This window comes from Odontesthes bonariensis, chromosome 12, assembly GCF_027942865.1.
Source record: "Odontesthes bonariensis isolate fOdoBon6 chromosome 12, fOdoBon6.hap1, whole genome shotgun sequence".
NCBI classification, from domain to species: domain Eukaryota; kingdom Metazoa; phylum Chordata; class Actinopteri; order Atheriniformes; family Atherinopsidae; genus Odontesthes; species Odontesthes bonariensis.
The window spans coordinates 35,610,475-35,623,820 of record NC_134517.1 but is presented as its reverse complement, the minus strand read 5'-3'; the positions used below and the strand labels follow the sequence as shown (position 1 = coordinate 35,623,820).

The 13,346-nt window shown below is 45.3% G+C and overlaps 1 protein-coding gene across 6 annotated transcripts in view; it reads left to right on the top strand.

Moving 5' to 3' along the window:
- dgkg (diacylglycerol kinase, gamma) overlaps positions 1-13,346 on the top strand; it is a 188,977-nt gene that overhangs the window by 43,398 nt on the left and 132,233 nt on the right. For 2 of the 6 annotated variants that reach the window (XM_075480299.1, XM_075480302.1), the window contains 5 exons: positions 4,382-4,532; positions 7,919-7,981; positions 9,449-9,712; positions 10,684-10,800; positions 11,000-11,049. In XM_075480299.1, coding sequence (XP_075336414.1) covers positions 4,382-4,532; positions 7,919-7,981; positions 9,449-9,712; positions 10,684-10,800; positions 11,000-11,049 — 645 coding nt within the window. Of the gene's footprint in view, positions 1-3,907; positions 3,929-4,381; positions 4,533-7,918; positions 7,982-9,448; positions 9,713-10,683; positions 10,801-10,999; positions 11,050-13,346 lie in introns of all 6 variants that reach the window. The other 4 variants (XM_075480298.1, XM_075480300.1, XM_075480301.1 and 1 more) reach the window with 4 other exon arrangements.

Here is a 13,346-nt window from a genome sequence, read left to right as displayed (position 1 = left end):
GCCACGTCACGTCACGTCACGCCACGCCACGCCACGCCACGCCACGTCACGTCACGTCACGTCACGCCACGTCACGTCACGTCACGTCACGTCACGCCACGCCACGTCACGTCACGTCACGTCACGTCACGTCACGTCACGCCACGTCACGCCACGTCACGCCACGCCACGTCACGTCACGCCACGCCACGTCACGCCACGTCACGTCACGCCACGTCACGTCACGCCACGCCACGTCATGCCACGTCACGTCACGCCACGCCACGTCACGTCACGCCACGTCACGCCACGTCTTGTTTTGTCTTGTCTTGTCAAGTCTTGTAAAGTATTTATCCATGCCATGCTTCGTTTTGTTTAGCTCATAGTCCTGTTAATTTTTTTTTTTTATTCCACAGTTTAGGTTTCTTTGTTATCCGGCTCAGCCGCGCCTTTTGTTTAACATTTGGTTTTTGTGAATAAATCCCAGTTTGCTTTCATCCTCAGAGTCTGCCTCCGCGTCCTATCTCACCATCCCATCGTAACAGTTTTGGTGTTGATGAAGGTAGTCCGGCTAGTTGGCTGGGGTTTAAAAAATAAAGCGTTTTGCTTCTCAGAACAATATGCGTTCAACAGAGTAATACATTTGCATCACAAAATGGTTCTCCAGGAAAAAGTCAGACCTCACAATCTCTTGGCCCTATTTTCTCTCCCTTCGTATCACTGCCTGCTGCCGCCTGCCGACAGCCGCACCTGTTACGGTGTTTGCTGCTCGGAAGCAGGGGACTGCTCGGTCTGCACAGCAGGCAGTGAAAGCTACGAGTGAATAAAATTCACTTTAATGGGGACATTAAAGGGTTTCATTGGGTATCTTCAGACTTTTTGAGCTCAGACTGCGTCTGTTTGCTACACACAATAAATCATGTGCAAATACACGTGTTTGTTCTTTGTAAGTTCTGAGACAAAACACAGAAGCTGTGAGTGAGAAACTAAGTGAACCCCTGATCCAGCAGCTGGTAGCAGCAGTGTGTGAGAAACTAAGTGAACCCCTGATCCAGCAGCTGGTAGCAGCAGTGTGTGAGAAACTAAGTGAACCCCTGATCCAGCAGCTGGTAGCAGCAGTGTGTGAGAAACTAAGTGAACCCCTGATCCAGCAGCTGGTAGCAGCATTGTGTGAGAAACTAAGTGAACCCCTGATCCAGCAGCTGGTAGCAGCAGTGTGTGAGAAACTAAGTGAACCCCTGATCCAGCAGCTGGTAGCAGCAGTGTGTGAGAAACTAAGTGAACCCCTGATCCAGCAGCTGGTAGCAGCAGTGAGTGAGAAACTAAGTGAACCCCTGATCCAGCAGCTGGTAGCAGCAGTGAGTGAGAAACTAAGTGAACCCCTGATCCAGCAGCTGGTAGCAGCAGTGTGTGAGAAACTAAGTGAACCCCTGATCCAGCAGCTGGTAGCAGCAGTGTGTGAGAAACTAAGTGAACCCCTGATCCAGCAGCTGGTAGCAGCAGTGTGTGAGAAACTAAGTGAACCCCTGATCCAGCAGCTGGTAGCAGCAGTGTGTGAGAAACTAAGTGAACCCCTGATCCAGCAGCTGGTAGCAGCAGCCCAGCTTTAGCTGTCGGACAGACGGCCTCACATCTGACTCATGAACTCTTTGGTATCCAGAGGAGTTCATGGTGGACTCAATGGCTGCGATGTGCCCAGGTCCTGTGGCTGCAGAACCAGCCCAGATCATCAGCCCTCCACCACCGTGCTTGACAGCTGGTGTGAGGTGTTTGTGCTGATATTTAGTATTTATCTATCGGAGTCCTTCAGAGAGAAACGGACATTTTGTCAAACCTTTGAATGGTTCGGATGTGAACGTTTAATGTTTGTTTCTTCGTGTCTTAGGCTGTGTTCGAAACTACATACTGCATACTACATATTACATACTACATACTACATACTACATATTACATACTGCATACTACATACTACATACTGCATACTACATACTACATACTGCATACTACATACTGCATAATGCATACTACATACTACATACTGCATACTACATATTACATACTGCATACTACATACTACATATTACATACTGCATACTGCATACTACATACTACATACTGCATACTACATATTACATACTGCATACTACATACTACATATTACATACTGCATACTACATACTACATATTACATACTGCATACTACATACTGCATACTGCATACTACATACTGCATACTGCATACTACATACTACATACTGCATACTACATACTACATACTGCATACTACATACTGCATACTACATACTGCATACTACATACTACATACTGCATACTACATACTACATACTGCATACTACATACTGCATACTACATACTACATACTGCATACTACATACTACATACTGCATACTACATACTGCATACTGCATACTACATACTGCATACTACATACTGCATACTGCATACTACATACTGCATACTACATACTGCATACTACACACTGCATACTGCATACTACATACTACATACTACATACTGCATACTACATACTGCATAATACATACTGCATACTGCATACTGCATACTACATACTGCATAATACATACTGCATACTGCATACTGCATAATACATACTGCATACTACATACTGCATACTACATACTGCATACTACATACTGCATACTGCATACTACATACTGCATACTACATACTGCATACTACACACTGCATACTGCATACTACATACTACATACTACATACTGCATACTACATACTGCATAATACATACTGCATACTGCATACTGCATACTACATACTGCATAATACATACTGCATACTGCATACTGCATAATACATACTGCATACTACATACTGCATACTGCATACTACATACTGCATACTACATACTGCATACTACATACTGCATACTACATACTGCATACTACATACTACATACTGCATACTACACACTGCATACTGCATACTACATACTACATACTACATACTGCATACTACATACTGCATAATACATACTGCATACTACATACTGCATAATACATACTGCATACTGCATACTGCATACTACATACTGCATAATACATACTGCATACTACATACTACATACTGCATACTACATACTGCATACTACATACTGCATACTCATCGATCAGACAGTATGCAGAGCGTTTACCCACAATGCATTTCGCTCCTGCCCGAGCCGAAATCAGCCGGCCTGAAGCTGATTTCCCTTAAGCTCTAAACTCTGTAAACTTTAGCAACATTTGTAACATTTTCAGGTGAGAAAGTAGTCGTTTAGATCCCCAACGTGTTGAAAACCTGACAAAATACCGGCTGTTTACAATTTTGTTCCCATGAATTCGGCGCTACTAAAGCTAGCCGTAGTGAGCAACGCACTTTCGGTTATTTTCACAAAATAAAATACCCGTTGGCTTCTATCATAGGGAAAGCCATTACGATACAATTGGTGCTTTTCTTTTGAAAACAGGAAGTGAACCTACCCTCGTTTTAGCTAGCTTGAAACTGGCGTTTTGACAGGAAATGACGATCGGCGACGTCACGTTACGTTGCATCTTGGGTAGTTTGAGTATGAGTAGTAACCTCATGATGCATACCCAACATTTCAGAGAATCTAGTATGCATCCGGGAACTTCTCGCTTACTCAAACTCGCATACTAACTCAAAAAGAGTAGGAGTAGTATGCGGTTTCGAACACAGCCTTACTTTCCGCAGTCTCCATCCATGTAAAGTGTTGTGTGTTTTGGCCCCATGGTGCACCTGTGTCCTGGAGTCAACACGACCATCTCCACTGAAGATGTGCGACACATACCGCTAACTCCTTCTCTTCTTCTGCCCACTCCTCCTCCCTCACTCTTTCCTCCTTCCTCCCTCTCCGCTCACTGTTAAACAGAAGCAAGACGTTCTGAACCAAGTAAGCCTCGGCCCGGCGGGCCCTGCATGCCGTGTGGTGTCTGTGTCGACGGACTGCATGCACATTCAGTCCACTAACATGCCATAACCCGTCCTAATAACCCGTCCATAACCAGGTGGTCGCTCCCAGCTCACGGGGGTCTGCTACATGGCTGAGGGGGGGTTTCTGCTTTACTTTCTTTACTTTTTAATGCATCAGGCCTCCGAGGTTTTATCTGGATGCAGCCCCCAGCACCTCCATCCAGTCCTTGGTGGCCTAACTGAGCTTTTCTGTGGCGTCTGTACTCATCTGGGACCTCTAACCATAGTTTTATTAATCTCCCACTTTAAATCCCAGGGTAACAGCTCCAACCATCACATTCTTCTCTTGTTCTGTTGCTGTAAACTGTCCTTCTGTTGTGGGTGTGAACCTCAGTAACTCAGTAATAAAGCTGCTGTTTCTCTCCCTCTGCAGCCCATCGACTATGAGGGCTTCCAGCTCTTCATGGCCACGTACCTGGAGAACGACATCCCAGAGGAGCTGTGTCAGCACCTCTTCACCTCCTTTAAGAGCAAGACGGGAGGCTGCTCCCCCGACCAGCCTCGAGCCGGGACCAGCTTACTGGGTAGGCTGCTTAAATAACATGCGTATGCTGTGTTTTCCTAAAGAACCAGTTAAAACTGGTGTTAAAGTTCCCATCAGATGGGAAGTAGAGACCCAGAACCGAGATATTACCAACGTTTGTATTTTTCAGGTTTTCAGCATGATAAGCCGCATTCCCTCTGTAGGAACCTTCTGCAGTTCATAGAACCTTTTCAGGAACGGGGCCGTTTTTTCCCACATTCGGACATACAGGAACTAGAGACCACGGCCCTCAGGAACTAGGGACCACGGCCCTAGTTCTGGGTTCCATAGGAACACATCTGACGGAGGTGTTTGGTGGTTGGTAGCTCCGCCCCATGGTGGTCGGTAGCTCCGCCCCTTGTCATGTTGTCAGGCTGAAATGTTTCCTCATACGACATGGACACAACCTTGGCGTGTTTAATAAGTTAAACCTCCACGTGGTCTCCTTTGTCTGCGGCGCTCTGCTCTCCTTCCTTCATGAAACAAGAAGTACGGCCTGCGCTCCATCCTGCGTCTCCTGACTCTCTCTGTGAGCTCTTCCAGCCTCCATGTTAGACGCCCCATGTGATCGACCATGATTAATATCACCGTCATGCAGACCATGAACACGGTGGCCTCCCCGCTCTCCATGTTAGCTTCTTTAACACCAGAGATTGTGAGGTCTGACTTTTTCCTGGAGAACCATTTTGTGATGCAAATGTATTACTCTGTTGAACGCATATTGTTTTGAGAAGCAAAACGCTTTATTTTTTAAACCCCAGCCAACTAGCCGGACTACCTTCATCAACACCAAAACGAGGCTGGAACTCTGCTCACAGGACGCAGCAGGGGGTAAGAAGATGTTCAGAAATGATGTTGCTGATATGGGATGTTATACAGCTTCATGTCAAAAGAGGCGAACTGTCCCTTTAAGCTCATGCAGGTGGAGGGAGCCGCCATGTTGCAGGACTTTAGGAGGTATTTCCTCTCAGTTGGCAGCAAAAACTGCAACATCTCCGTCTTTAGACTGAAGCTCTCTGCAGTTTGGCCCATGCTTAATCCCCCTCTTTGACCTCTTTGTCCTCAGATGAACACTCACTCACTTATTGCCATGATAAACGGGCACTTGAAGGCCTCTCTGGGTCTCTCGCCTCAGTGTTTCCATGTGAGAGCGGAGTGTTTGCGAGGACCACGAGGTCACTGCTGAGTAGCTGAGGACACAGATGGAGCACCGAATTAGAAAACTATTTCTGTTTCAGGGAGAGTCATTTAGTCTGAGTTATGTAAAAAAAAAAAAAAAAAGGCACAAACAGCAGCTCGGCTTTCTTTTTCCTTCTGTCAGGACCTGCTGCTAAATGACCCAAAATGTGTTCACGAGACACAAAAAAACTTCCTCTTTATGGTCCTGATGTCCCAAACATGCAGTTTTATCCACATATTCCACATCAGGAAGGAAACGTTTCACTTCTTTAGCTCCCAGCTTTGCTTTCAGAGACACACAAAGTCTTCTTCCATGAAACCTTTTGGAGGTTTTTTTTATTTCTAAATGTTTCCAAAGAGAGACAAAGAGCCCAAGATGTTGAACCGACTTCCAAACTCCTCACTGATCGTACATCTGTCGTACACACGGGATCCATCCCAGTTCCCAGAAGGCCAGTTAACCGCTTTATTTAATGAAACCTGTGGACGAGGGAGTCTGCTGCTGCCTCAGTGTGTGATGAGGTTCAGCTTCTCATTAGAGAACAGCTTGCACAGCCTCTACTGCCACCTGGTGGTTATACTGAGTCTCATCCTCCTTCATCCACCAGAAGCTGTTTATGACCCAATAAAGATATTAAAACTAGGGCTGGGCAACGATTAAAAATGTTTAATCTAATCAAAAGTAGTGTATAGCCTTTAGCATTTAGTTTTATTTTAAATGTGCTGCCATATGAATGAAAGTGCCATAACATTTGTTGTGCAAACACACTTTTAACATCAGCATCTTTCTGTAGTTTATATGTAGAAGCCCGATTACTTTCTTTTCAGGTATTAAATATTTTATCGCGCATTAACGCAGGTTTTATTATTTATTTTCTTATTGTATAAGTCTGTCGCTCACAGGCTTTTATTTTGTAAAAGTCTGTCGCTCACAGGCTTTTATTTTGTAAAAGTCTGTCGCTCACAGGCTTTTATTTTGTAAAAGTCTGCTGCTCACAGGCTTTTATTTTGTAAAAGTCTGCTGCTCACAGGCTTTTATTTTGTAAAAGTCTGCTGCTCACAGGCTTTTATTTTGTAAAAGTCTGTCGCTCACAGGCTTTTATTTTGTAAAAGTCTGTTGCTCACAGGCTTTTATTTTGTAAAAGTCTGTTGCTCACAGGCTTTTATTCTGTAAAAGTCTGTTGCTGTCTGCTGTGGAACAGGAAAAGAAAGTAATCGGCGGATCCACCAAACATGGAGAAGGGTACGGAACTTTTACTCGGCCATTTTCATGTTAAAGTTCTTCCAGACGGCGGAGTCGACAGAACCAAAGTCATCTGTAAACTCTGCCAAGTTGAATTGTCTTCTCAGCGTAGTAGTTCCAGTCTAAAATATCACTTAAAGGCAAAACACACAACTGATAGCAGCAAGTCATTCAAGGAAACAGACAGTGGAGCGAGGCTTCTACATAAAAACTACAGAAAGATGCTGATGTTAAAAGTGTGTTTGCACAACTAATGTTATGGCCCTTTCATTCATATGGCAGCACATTTAAAATAAAGCTAAATGCTAAAAGCTATACGCTACTTTTGGATTCATTTTTGGATTCTGCGTACAAATGTGATTAATCGTGATTAATCAGGGAAATCATGTGATTAATCAGATTAAACATTTTAAGTAATAAAACAGGGGGGGGGGGTCTGTGGTGTAGTGGGTTGAGTAGCCGCCCCATGTACAGAGGCTATAGTCCTCGCTGCAGCTGGTCCCGGTTCGAGTCCCGCATCGGACGGCCCTGTGCTGCATGTTGTTCCCCCTCTCTCTGCCCCCTGCTTCCTGTCTCTCTGAACTTTCCATTAAAGGCACAAAAGCCCCAAAAAATCATAAAAAATAAAAAAAAACTGTGAGAATGCGAGATAAAATATTTGTTGGAGTTAAATAATTAACGAGTTAACTCGCCCAGCCCTGATTAAAACCTGAACATATAAGCACAGAAAGGTGTTTCAGTGCGTGTGATGTGTGGCTTTCTGTTTGCTGCTCTAACATTTTACTGCCTCTGCCTCTTAAACCCCTTTTCAGCCCATATGATGTGTTCCCTCTTATCTCGGATGCAGATGAGTTAAAGTAATCCTCATTTTACCCCATAACGTGTAGTCTCTGGGAGCCGTCTGCTCTGAGAAAAAGAACTCTCACATCTTTCTCTTCTTCCCTGGACTCACTGGCCGCCTGCAGAAGCCCGCTCCATAGACGCAGGCATCTCTATTCACACCGAAGTGGCCTGTGCCCCCATCACAGGTACCACGGCGGGCCGCCCGCTCGTCTCACCGGGGCGATGTGGTCTGAATGGGCTGTGTTGGTGTGAGTCCTCGGTCCTCTGCCTGTGGGCGGCACCGATGCTTTCAGTGCTTTGGTTTTAACGCAGCGTTTTACCTGCTTCCTGTGCGCTTCTTTGTTTTTTTTGTTTTAGGATCGTTGTTGTGGAGTTTAACGTTATTTCTGCAGCTTTTATTCATCTCGCCCCTCACGATTAACCAGATCTCAACATGCCTGTGTGTTTTAGGCCTTTAAGTGATATTTTAGACTGGAACTACTACGCTGAGAAGACAATTCAACTTGGCAGTGTTTACAGATGACTTTGGTTCTGTCGACTCCGCCGTCTGGAAGAACTTTAAAATGAAAATGGCCGAGTAAAAGTTCCGTACCCTTCTCCATGTTTGGTGGATCCAAAGATTACTTTCTTTTCCTGTTCCACAGCAGACAGCAGCAGACTTTTACAAAATAAAAGCCTGTGAGCAACAGACTTTTACAAAATAAAAGCCTGTGAGCAACAGACTTTTACAAAATAAAAGCCTGTGAGAGACAGACTTTTACAAAATAAAAGCCTTAGAGCGACAGACTTTTACAAAATAAAAGCCTGTGAGAGACAGACTTTTACAAAATAAAAGCCTTTGAGCGACAGACTTTTACAAAATAAAAGCCTGTGAGAGACAGACTTTTACAAAATAAAAGCCTGTGAGAGACAGACTTTTACAAAATAAAAGCCTTTGAGCGACAGACTTTTACAAAATAAAAGCCTGTGAGCAACAGACTTTCACAAAATAAAAGCCTGTGAGCAACATACTTTTACAAAATAAAAGCCTGTGAGCAACAGACTTTTACAAAATAAAAGCCTGTGAGCAACAGACTTTTACAAAATAAAAGCCTGTGAGAGACAGACTTTTACAAAATAAAAGCCTTTGAGCGACAGACTTTTACAAAATAAAAGCCTGTGAGAGAGACTTTTACAAAATAAAAGCCTTTGAGCGACAGACTTTTGCAAAATAAAAGCGTGTGAGAGACAGACTTTTACAAAATAAAAGCCTGTGAGAGACAGACTTTTACAAAATAAAAGCCTGTGAGAGACAGACTTTTACAAAATAAAAGCCTTTGAGCGACAGACTTTTACAAAATAAAAGCCTGTGAGCAACAGACTTTCACAAAATAAAAGCCTGTGAGCAACAGACTTACAAAATAAAAGCCTGTGGGCAGCACCAATGCTTTCAGTGGTTTGGTTTTAACGCAGCGTTTTACCTGCTTCATGTGCGCTTCTTTGTTTTTTTTTGTTTTAGGATCGTTGTTGTGGAGTTTAACATTATTTCTGCAGCTTTTATTCATCTCGCCCCTCACGATTAACCTAGATCTCAACATGCCTAACATCCCCTCCCTTCATCTTCAGCTGCTCCTGTCCGGCTCATCCTGGTTTTTGTGTCTCCGTGTCATCAGGGATGAATGGGAAAAGCATCCTGTCTGCGATGGGGCGACACACCCCGGAACACTCCGGCGGGATGAACGCGGCGGGTTCGGGCGCCACCACTTCCCCGTGTTCGTCCCGCTCCTCCTCGCAGCGCTCGGGGACGGGGGCCCACACCCCTGGAGGGGCCCACCGATCACCCTGCACCCGGGTCAAAACTTCAGAGGGCGGCAGCAACGCCCTGGCCCCCAACGCCGGCCCTGCCAAGTCCCCGGTGTCCCCAAAACTCTCCCCAGGTGAGCTCAGCCGAGCGTTTTCAGGTGGATGAGCGGCACTAAAACACACATTTATGTTATATTCTTTATAATTTACAGAAAAACAGGAAGCAGCTGCAGCTGATTTACAGAAACATGTTCCAACATGAACATAAACCCAGAATCTGAGGCAGAACCAGAGTTAGTTCAGTTCTGAGCAGCTTTAAAGTGAATATCTGCAGATGTTTCCATGGTAACAGCTGCAGAGATCCACTGAAACATGTTCCAACATGAACATAAACCCAGAATCTGAGGCAGAAGCAGAGTTAGTTCAGTTCTGAGCAGCTTTAAAGTGAATATCTGCTCTGAGCTCCTTTCTCCTCCAGCACAGCCTGAACCCTCTCAGACGAGCTTTCTGTCCTTTCTTTAAAGGGACAGTTCGCCTCTTTTGACATGAAGCTGTATGACATCCCATATCAGCAACATCATTTCTGAACATCTTCTTACCCCCTGCTGCGTCCTGTGAGCAGAGTTCCAGCCTCGTTTTGGTGTTGATGAAGGTAGTCCGGCTAGTTGGCTGGGGTTTAAAAAATAAAGCGTTTTGCTTCTCGAAACAATATGCGTTCAACAGAGTAATACATTTGCATCACAAAATGGTTCTCCAAGAAAAAGTCAGACCTCACAATCTCTTGGTCCTATTTTCTCTCCCTTCGTATCACTGCCTGCTGTGCAGACCGAAGCGCAGACCGGGCAGCAAACACCGTAACAGGCGCGGCAGGCAGTGATACGAAGGGAGAGAAAATAGGACCAAGAGATTGTGAGGTCTGACTTTTTCCTGGAGAACGATTTTGTGATGCAAATGTATTACTCTGTTGAACGCATATTGTTTCGAGAAGCAAAACGCTTTATTTTTGTCTGTCCTGTCCTGGGACCAGTCCTCTCTGAAACTGTCAAAGTGATGCTTAAATGAGGGATTTGCTGTGATGGAGCTGTGATTGTTTCTGCCTCCACAGAGAGGAGTCGCTCCGAGAAGCTGAGGAGGAGCCCGTCCCCCCAGGTGGTCTTCCTGAAGGACATCGTCTGCTACCTTTCGCTGCTGGAGAGAGGGACGCCGGAGGACAAGCTGGAGTGTGAGTGATGGGGGGGTTAAAGTGTGTCTGAGCTGGTGTCAGCTGAGGCTGGGCCTCGGTTAACACCTCCCTCAGGTCAGTGACACTCTTAAGCCCAGCTGGCTTCTTTAGATGTCTCAGACTGTTGGCTCCTAATCTCTGCTCGCTGCTCCCCGAGCTGAAGCTGTAATGGGATCCCTGTTCTCTCGCTCCCCTGCAGTCATGTTCCGGCTGTACGACACCGACGGGAACGGAGTTCTGGACAGCTCGGTGAGTTCCTCCTCCTCTCTTTGCCCCCCAAAAGCTCCAGGAACAGAAACGTGAACGCTGTAAGACGGCCGGGTGTTTACATGAGATCATCTGTGTGAAGTTAGCCATGTGCTGAGGGAAAGGTGCACGTGCACACGCAGAAGGGAAACACACGTGCACACGCAGAGTTTTCTCTCAGTCAGAAGGTGTCAGACCTTGTTCTGGTTTCATACCTTGTTCTGGTTTCAGACCTTGTTCTGGTTTCAGACCTTGTTCTGGTTTCAGACCTTGTTCTGGTGTCAGACCTTGTTCTGGTTTCAGACCTTGTTCTGGTTTCAGGCCTTGTTCTGGTTTCAGACCTTGTTCTGGTTTCAGATCTTGTTCTGGTTTCAGGCCTTGTTCTGGTTTCAGACCTTGTTCTGGTTTCAGACCTTGTTCTGGTTTCAGACCTTGTTCTGGTTTCAGGCCTTGTTCTGGTTTCAGGCCTTGTTCTGGTGTCAGACCTTGTTCTGGTGTCAGACCTTGTTCTGGTTTCAGGCCTTGTTCTGGTTTCAGACCTTGTTCTGGTTTCAGGCCTTGTTCTGGTTTCAGACCTTGTTCTGGTTTCAGACCTTGTTCTGGTTTCAGATCTTGTTCTGGTTTCAGGGCTTGTTCTGGTTTCAGATCTTGTTCTGGTTTCAGACCTTGTTCTGGTTTCAGACCTTGTTCTGGTTTCAGACCTTGTTCTGGTTTCAGATCTTGTTCTGGTTTCAGGGCTTGTTCTGGTTTCAGATCTTGTTCTGGTTTCAGACCTTGTTCTGGTTTCAGACCTTGTTCTGGTGTCAGACCTTGTTCTGGTTTCAGACCTTGTTCTGGTTTCAGACCTTGTTCTGGTTTCAGGCCTTGTTCTGGTTTCAGGCCTTGTTCTGGTTTCAGGCCTTGTTCTGGTGTCAGACCTTGTTCTGGTGTCAGACCTTGTTCTGGTTTCAGGCCTTGTTCTGGTTTCAGACCTTGTTCTGGTTTCAGGCCTTGTTCTGGTTTCAGACCTTGTTCTGGTTTCAGACCTTGTTCTGGTTTCAGATCTTGTTCTGGTTTCAGGGCTTGTTCTGGTTTCAGATCTTGTTCTGGTTTCAGACCTTGTTCTGGTTTCAGGCCTTGTTCTGGTTTCAGACCTTGTTCTGGTTTCAGACCTTGTTCTGGTTTCAGACCTTGTTCTGGTTTCAGATCTTGTTCTGGTTTCAGGCCTTGTTCTGGTTTCAGGCCTTGTTCTGGTTTCAGATCTTGTTCTGGTTTCAGACCTTGTTCTGGTTTCAGGCCTTGTTCTGGTTTCAGGCCTTTTTCTGGTTTCAGACCTTGTTCTGGTTTCAGATCTTGTTCTGGTTTCAGATCTTGTTCTGGTTTCAGACCTTGTTCTGGTTTCAGGCCTTGTTCTGGTTTCAGGCCTTGTTCTGGTTTCAGATCTTGTTCTGGTTTCAGACCTTGTTCTGGTTTCAGGCCTTGTTCTGGTTTCAGGCCTTGTTCTGGTTTCAGACCTTGTTCTTGTTTCAGATCTTGTTCTGGTTTCAGGCCTTGTTCTGGTTTCAGACCTTGTTCTGGTTTCAGACCTTGTTCTGGTTTCAGATCTTGTTCTGGTTTCAGACCTTGTTCTGGTTTCAGATCTTGTTCTGGTTTCAGGCCTTGTTCTGGTTTCAGACATTGTTCTGGTTTCAGGCCTTGTTCTGGTTTCAGGCCTTGTTCTGGTTTCAGACATTGTTCTGGTTTCAGGCCTTGTTCTGGTTTCAGACCTTGTTCTGGTTTCAGATCTTGTTCTGGTTTCAGACCTTGTTCTGGTTTCAGATCGTGTTCTGGTTTCAGACATTGTTCTGGTTTCAGACCTTGTTCTGGTTTCAGACCTTGTTCTGGTTTCAGATCTTGTTCTGGTTTCAGATCGTGTTCTGGTTTCAGATCGTGTTCTGGTTTCAGGCCTTGTTCTGGTTTCAGGCCTTGTTCTGGTTTCAGACCTTGTTCTGGTTTCAGATCGTATTCTGGTTTCAGGCCTTGTTCTGGTTTCAGACATTGTTCTGGTTTCAGACATTGTTCTGGTTTCAGGCCTTGTTCTGGTTTCAGGCCTTGTTCTGGTTTCTGACCTTGTTCTGGTTTCAGATCTTGTTCTGGTTTCAGATCTTGTTCTGGTTTCAGACCTTGTTCTGGTTTCAGACCTTGTTCTGGTTTCAGGTCTTGTTCTGGTTTCAGACCTTGTTCTGGTTTCAGATCTTGTTCTGGTTTCAGACCTTGTTCTGGTTTCAGGCCTTGTTCTGGTTTCAGACATTGTTCTGGTTTCAGACCTTGTTCTGGTTTCA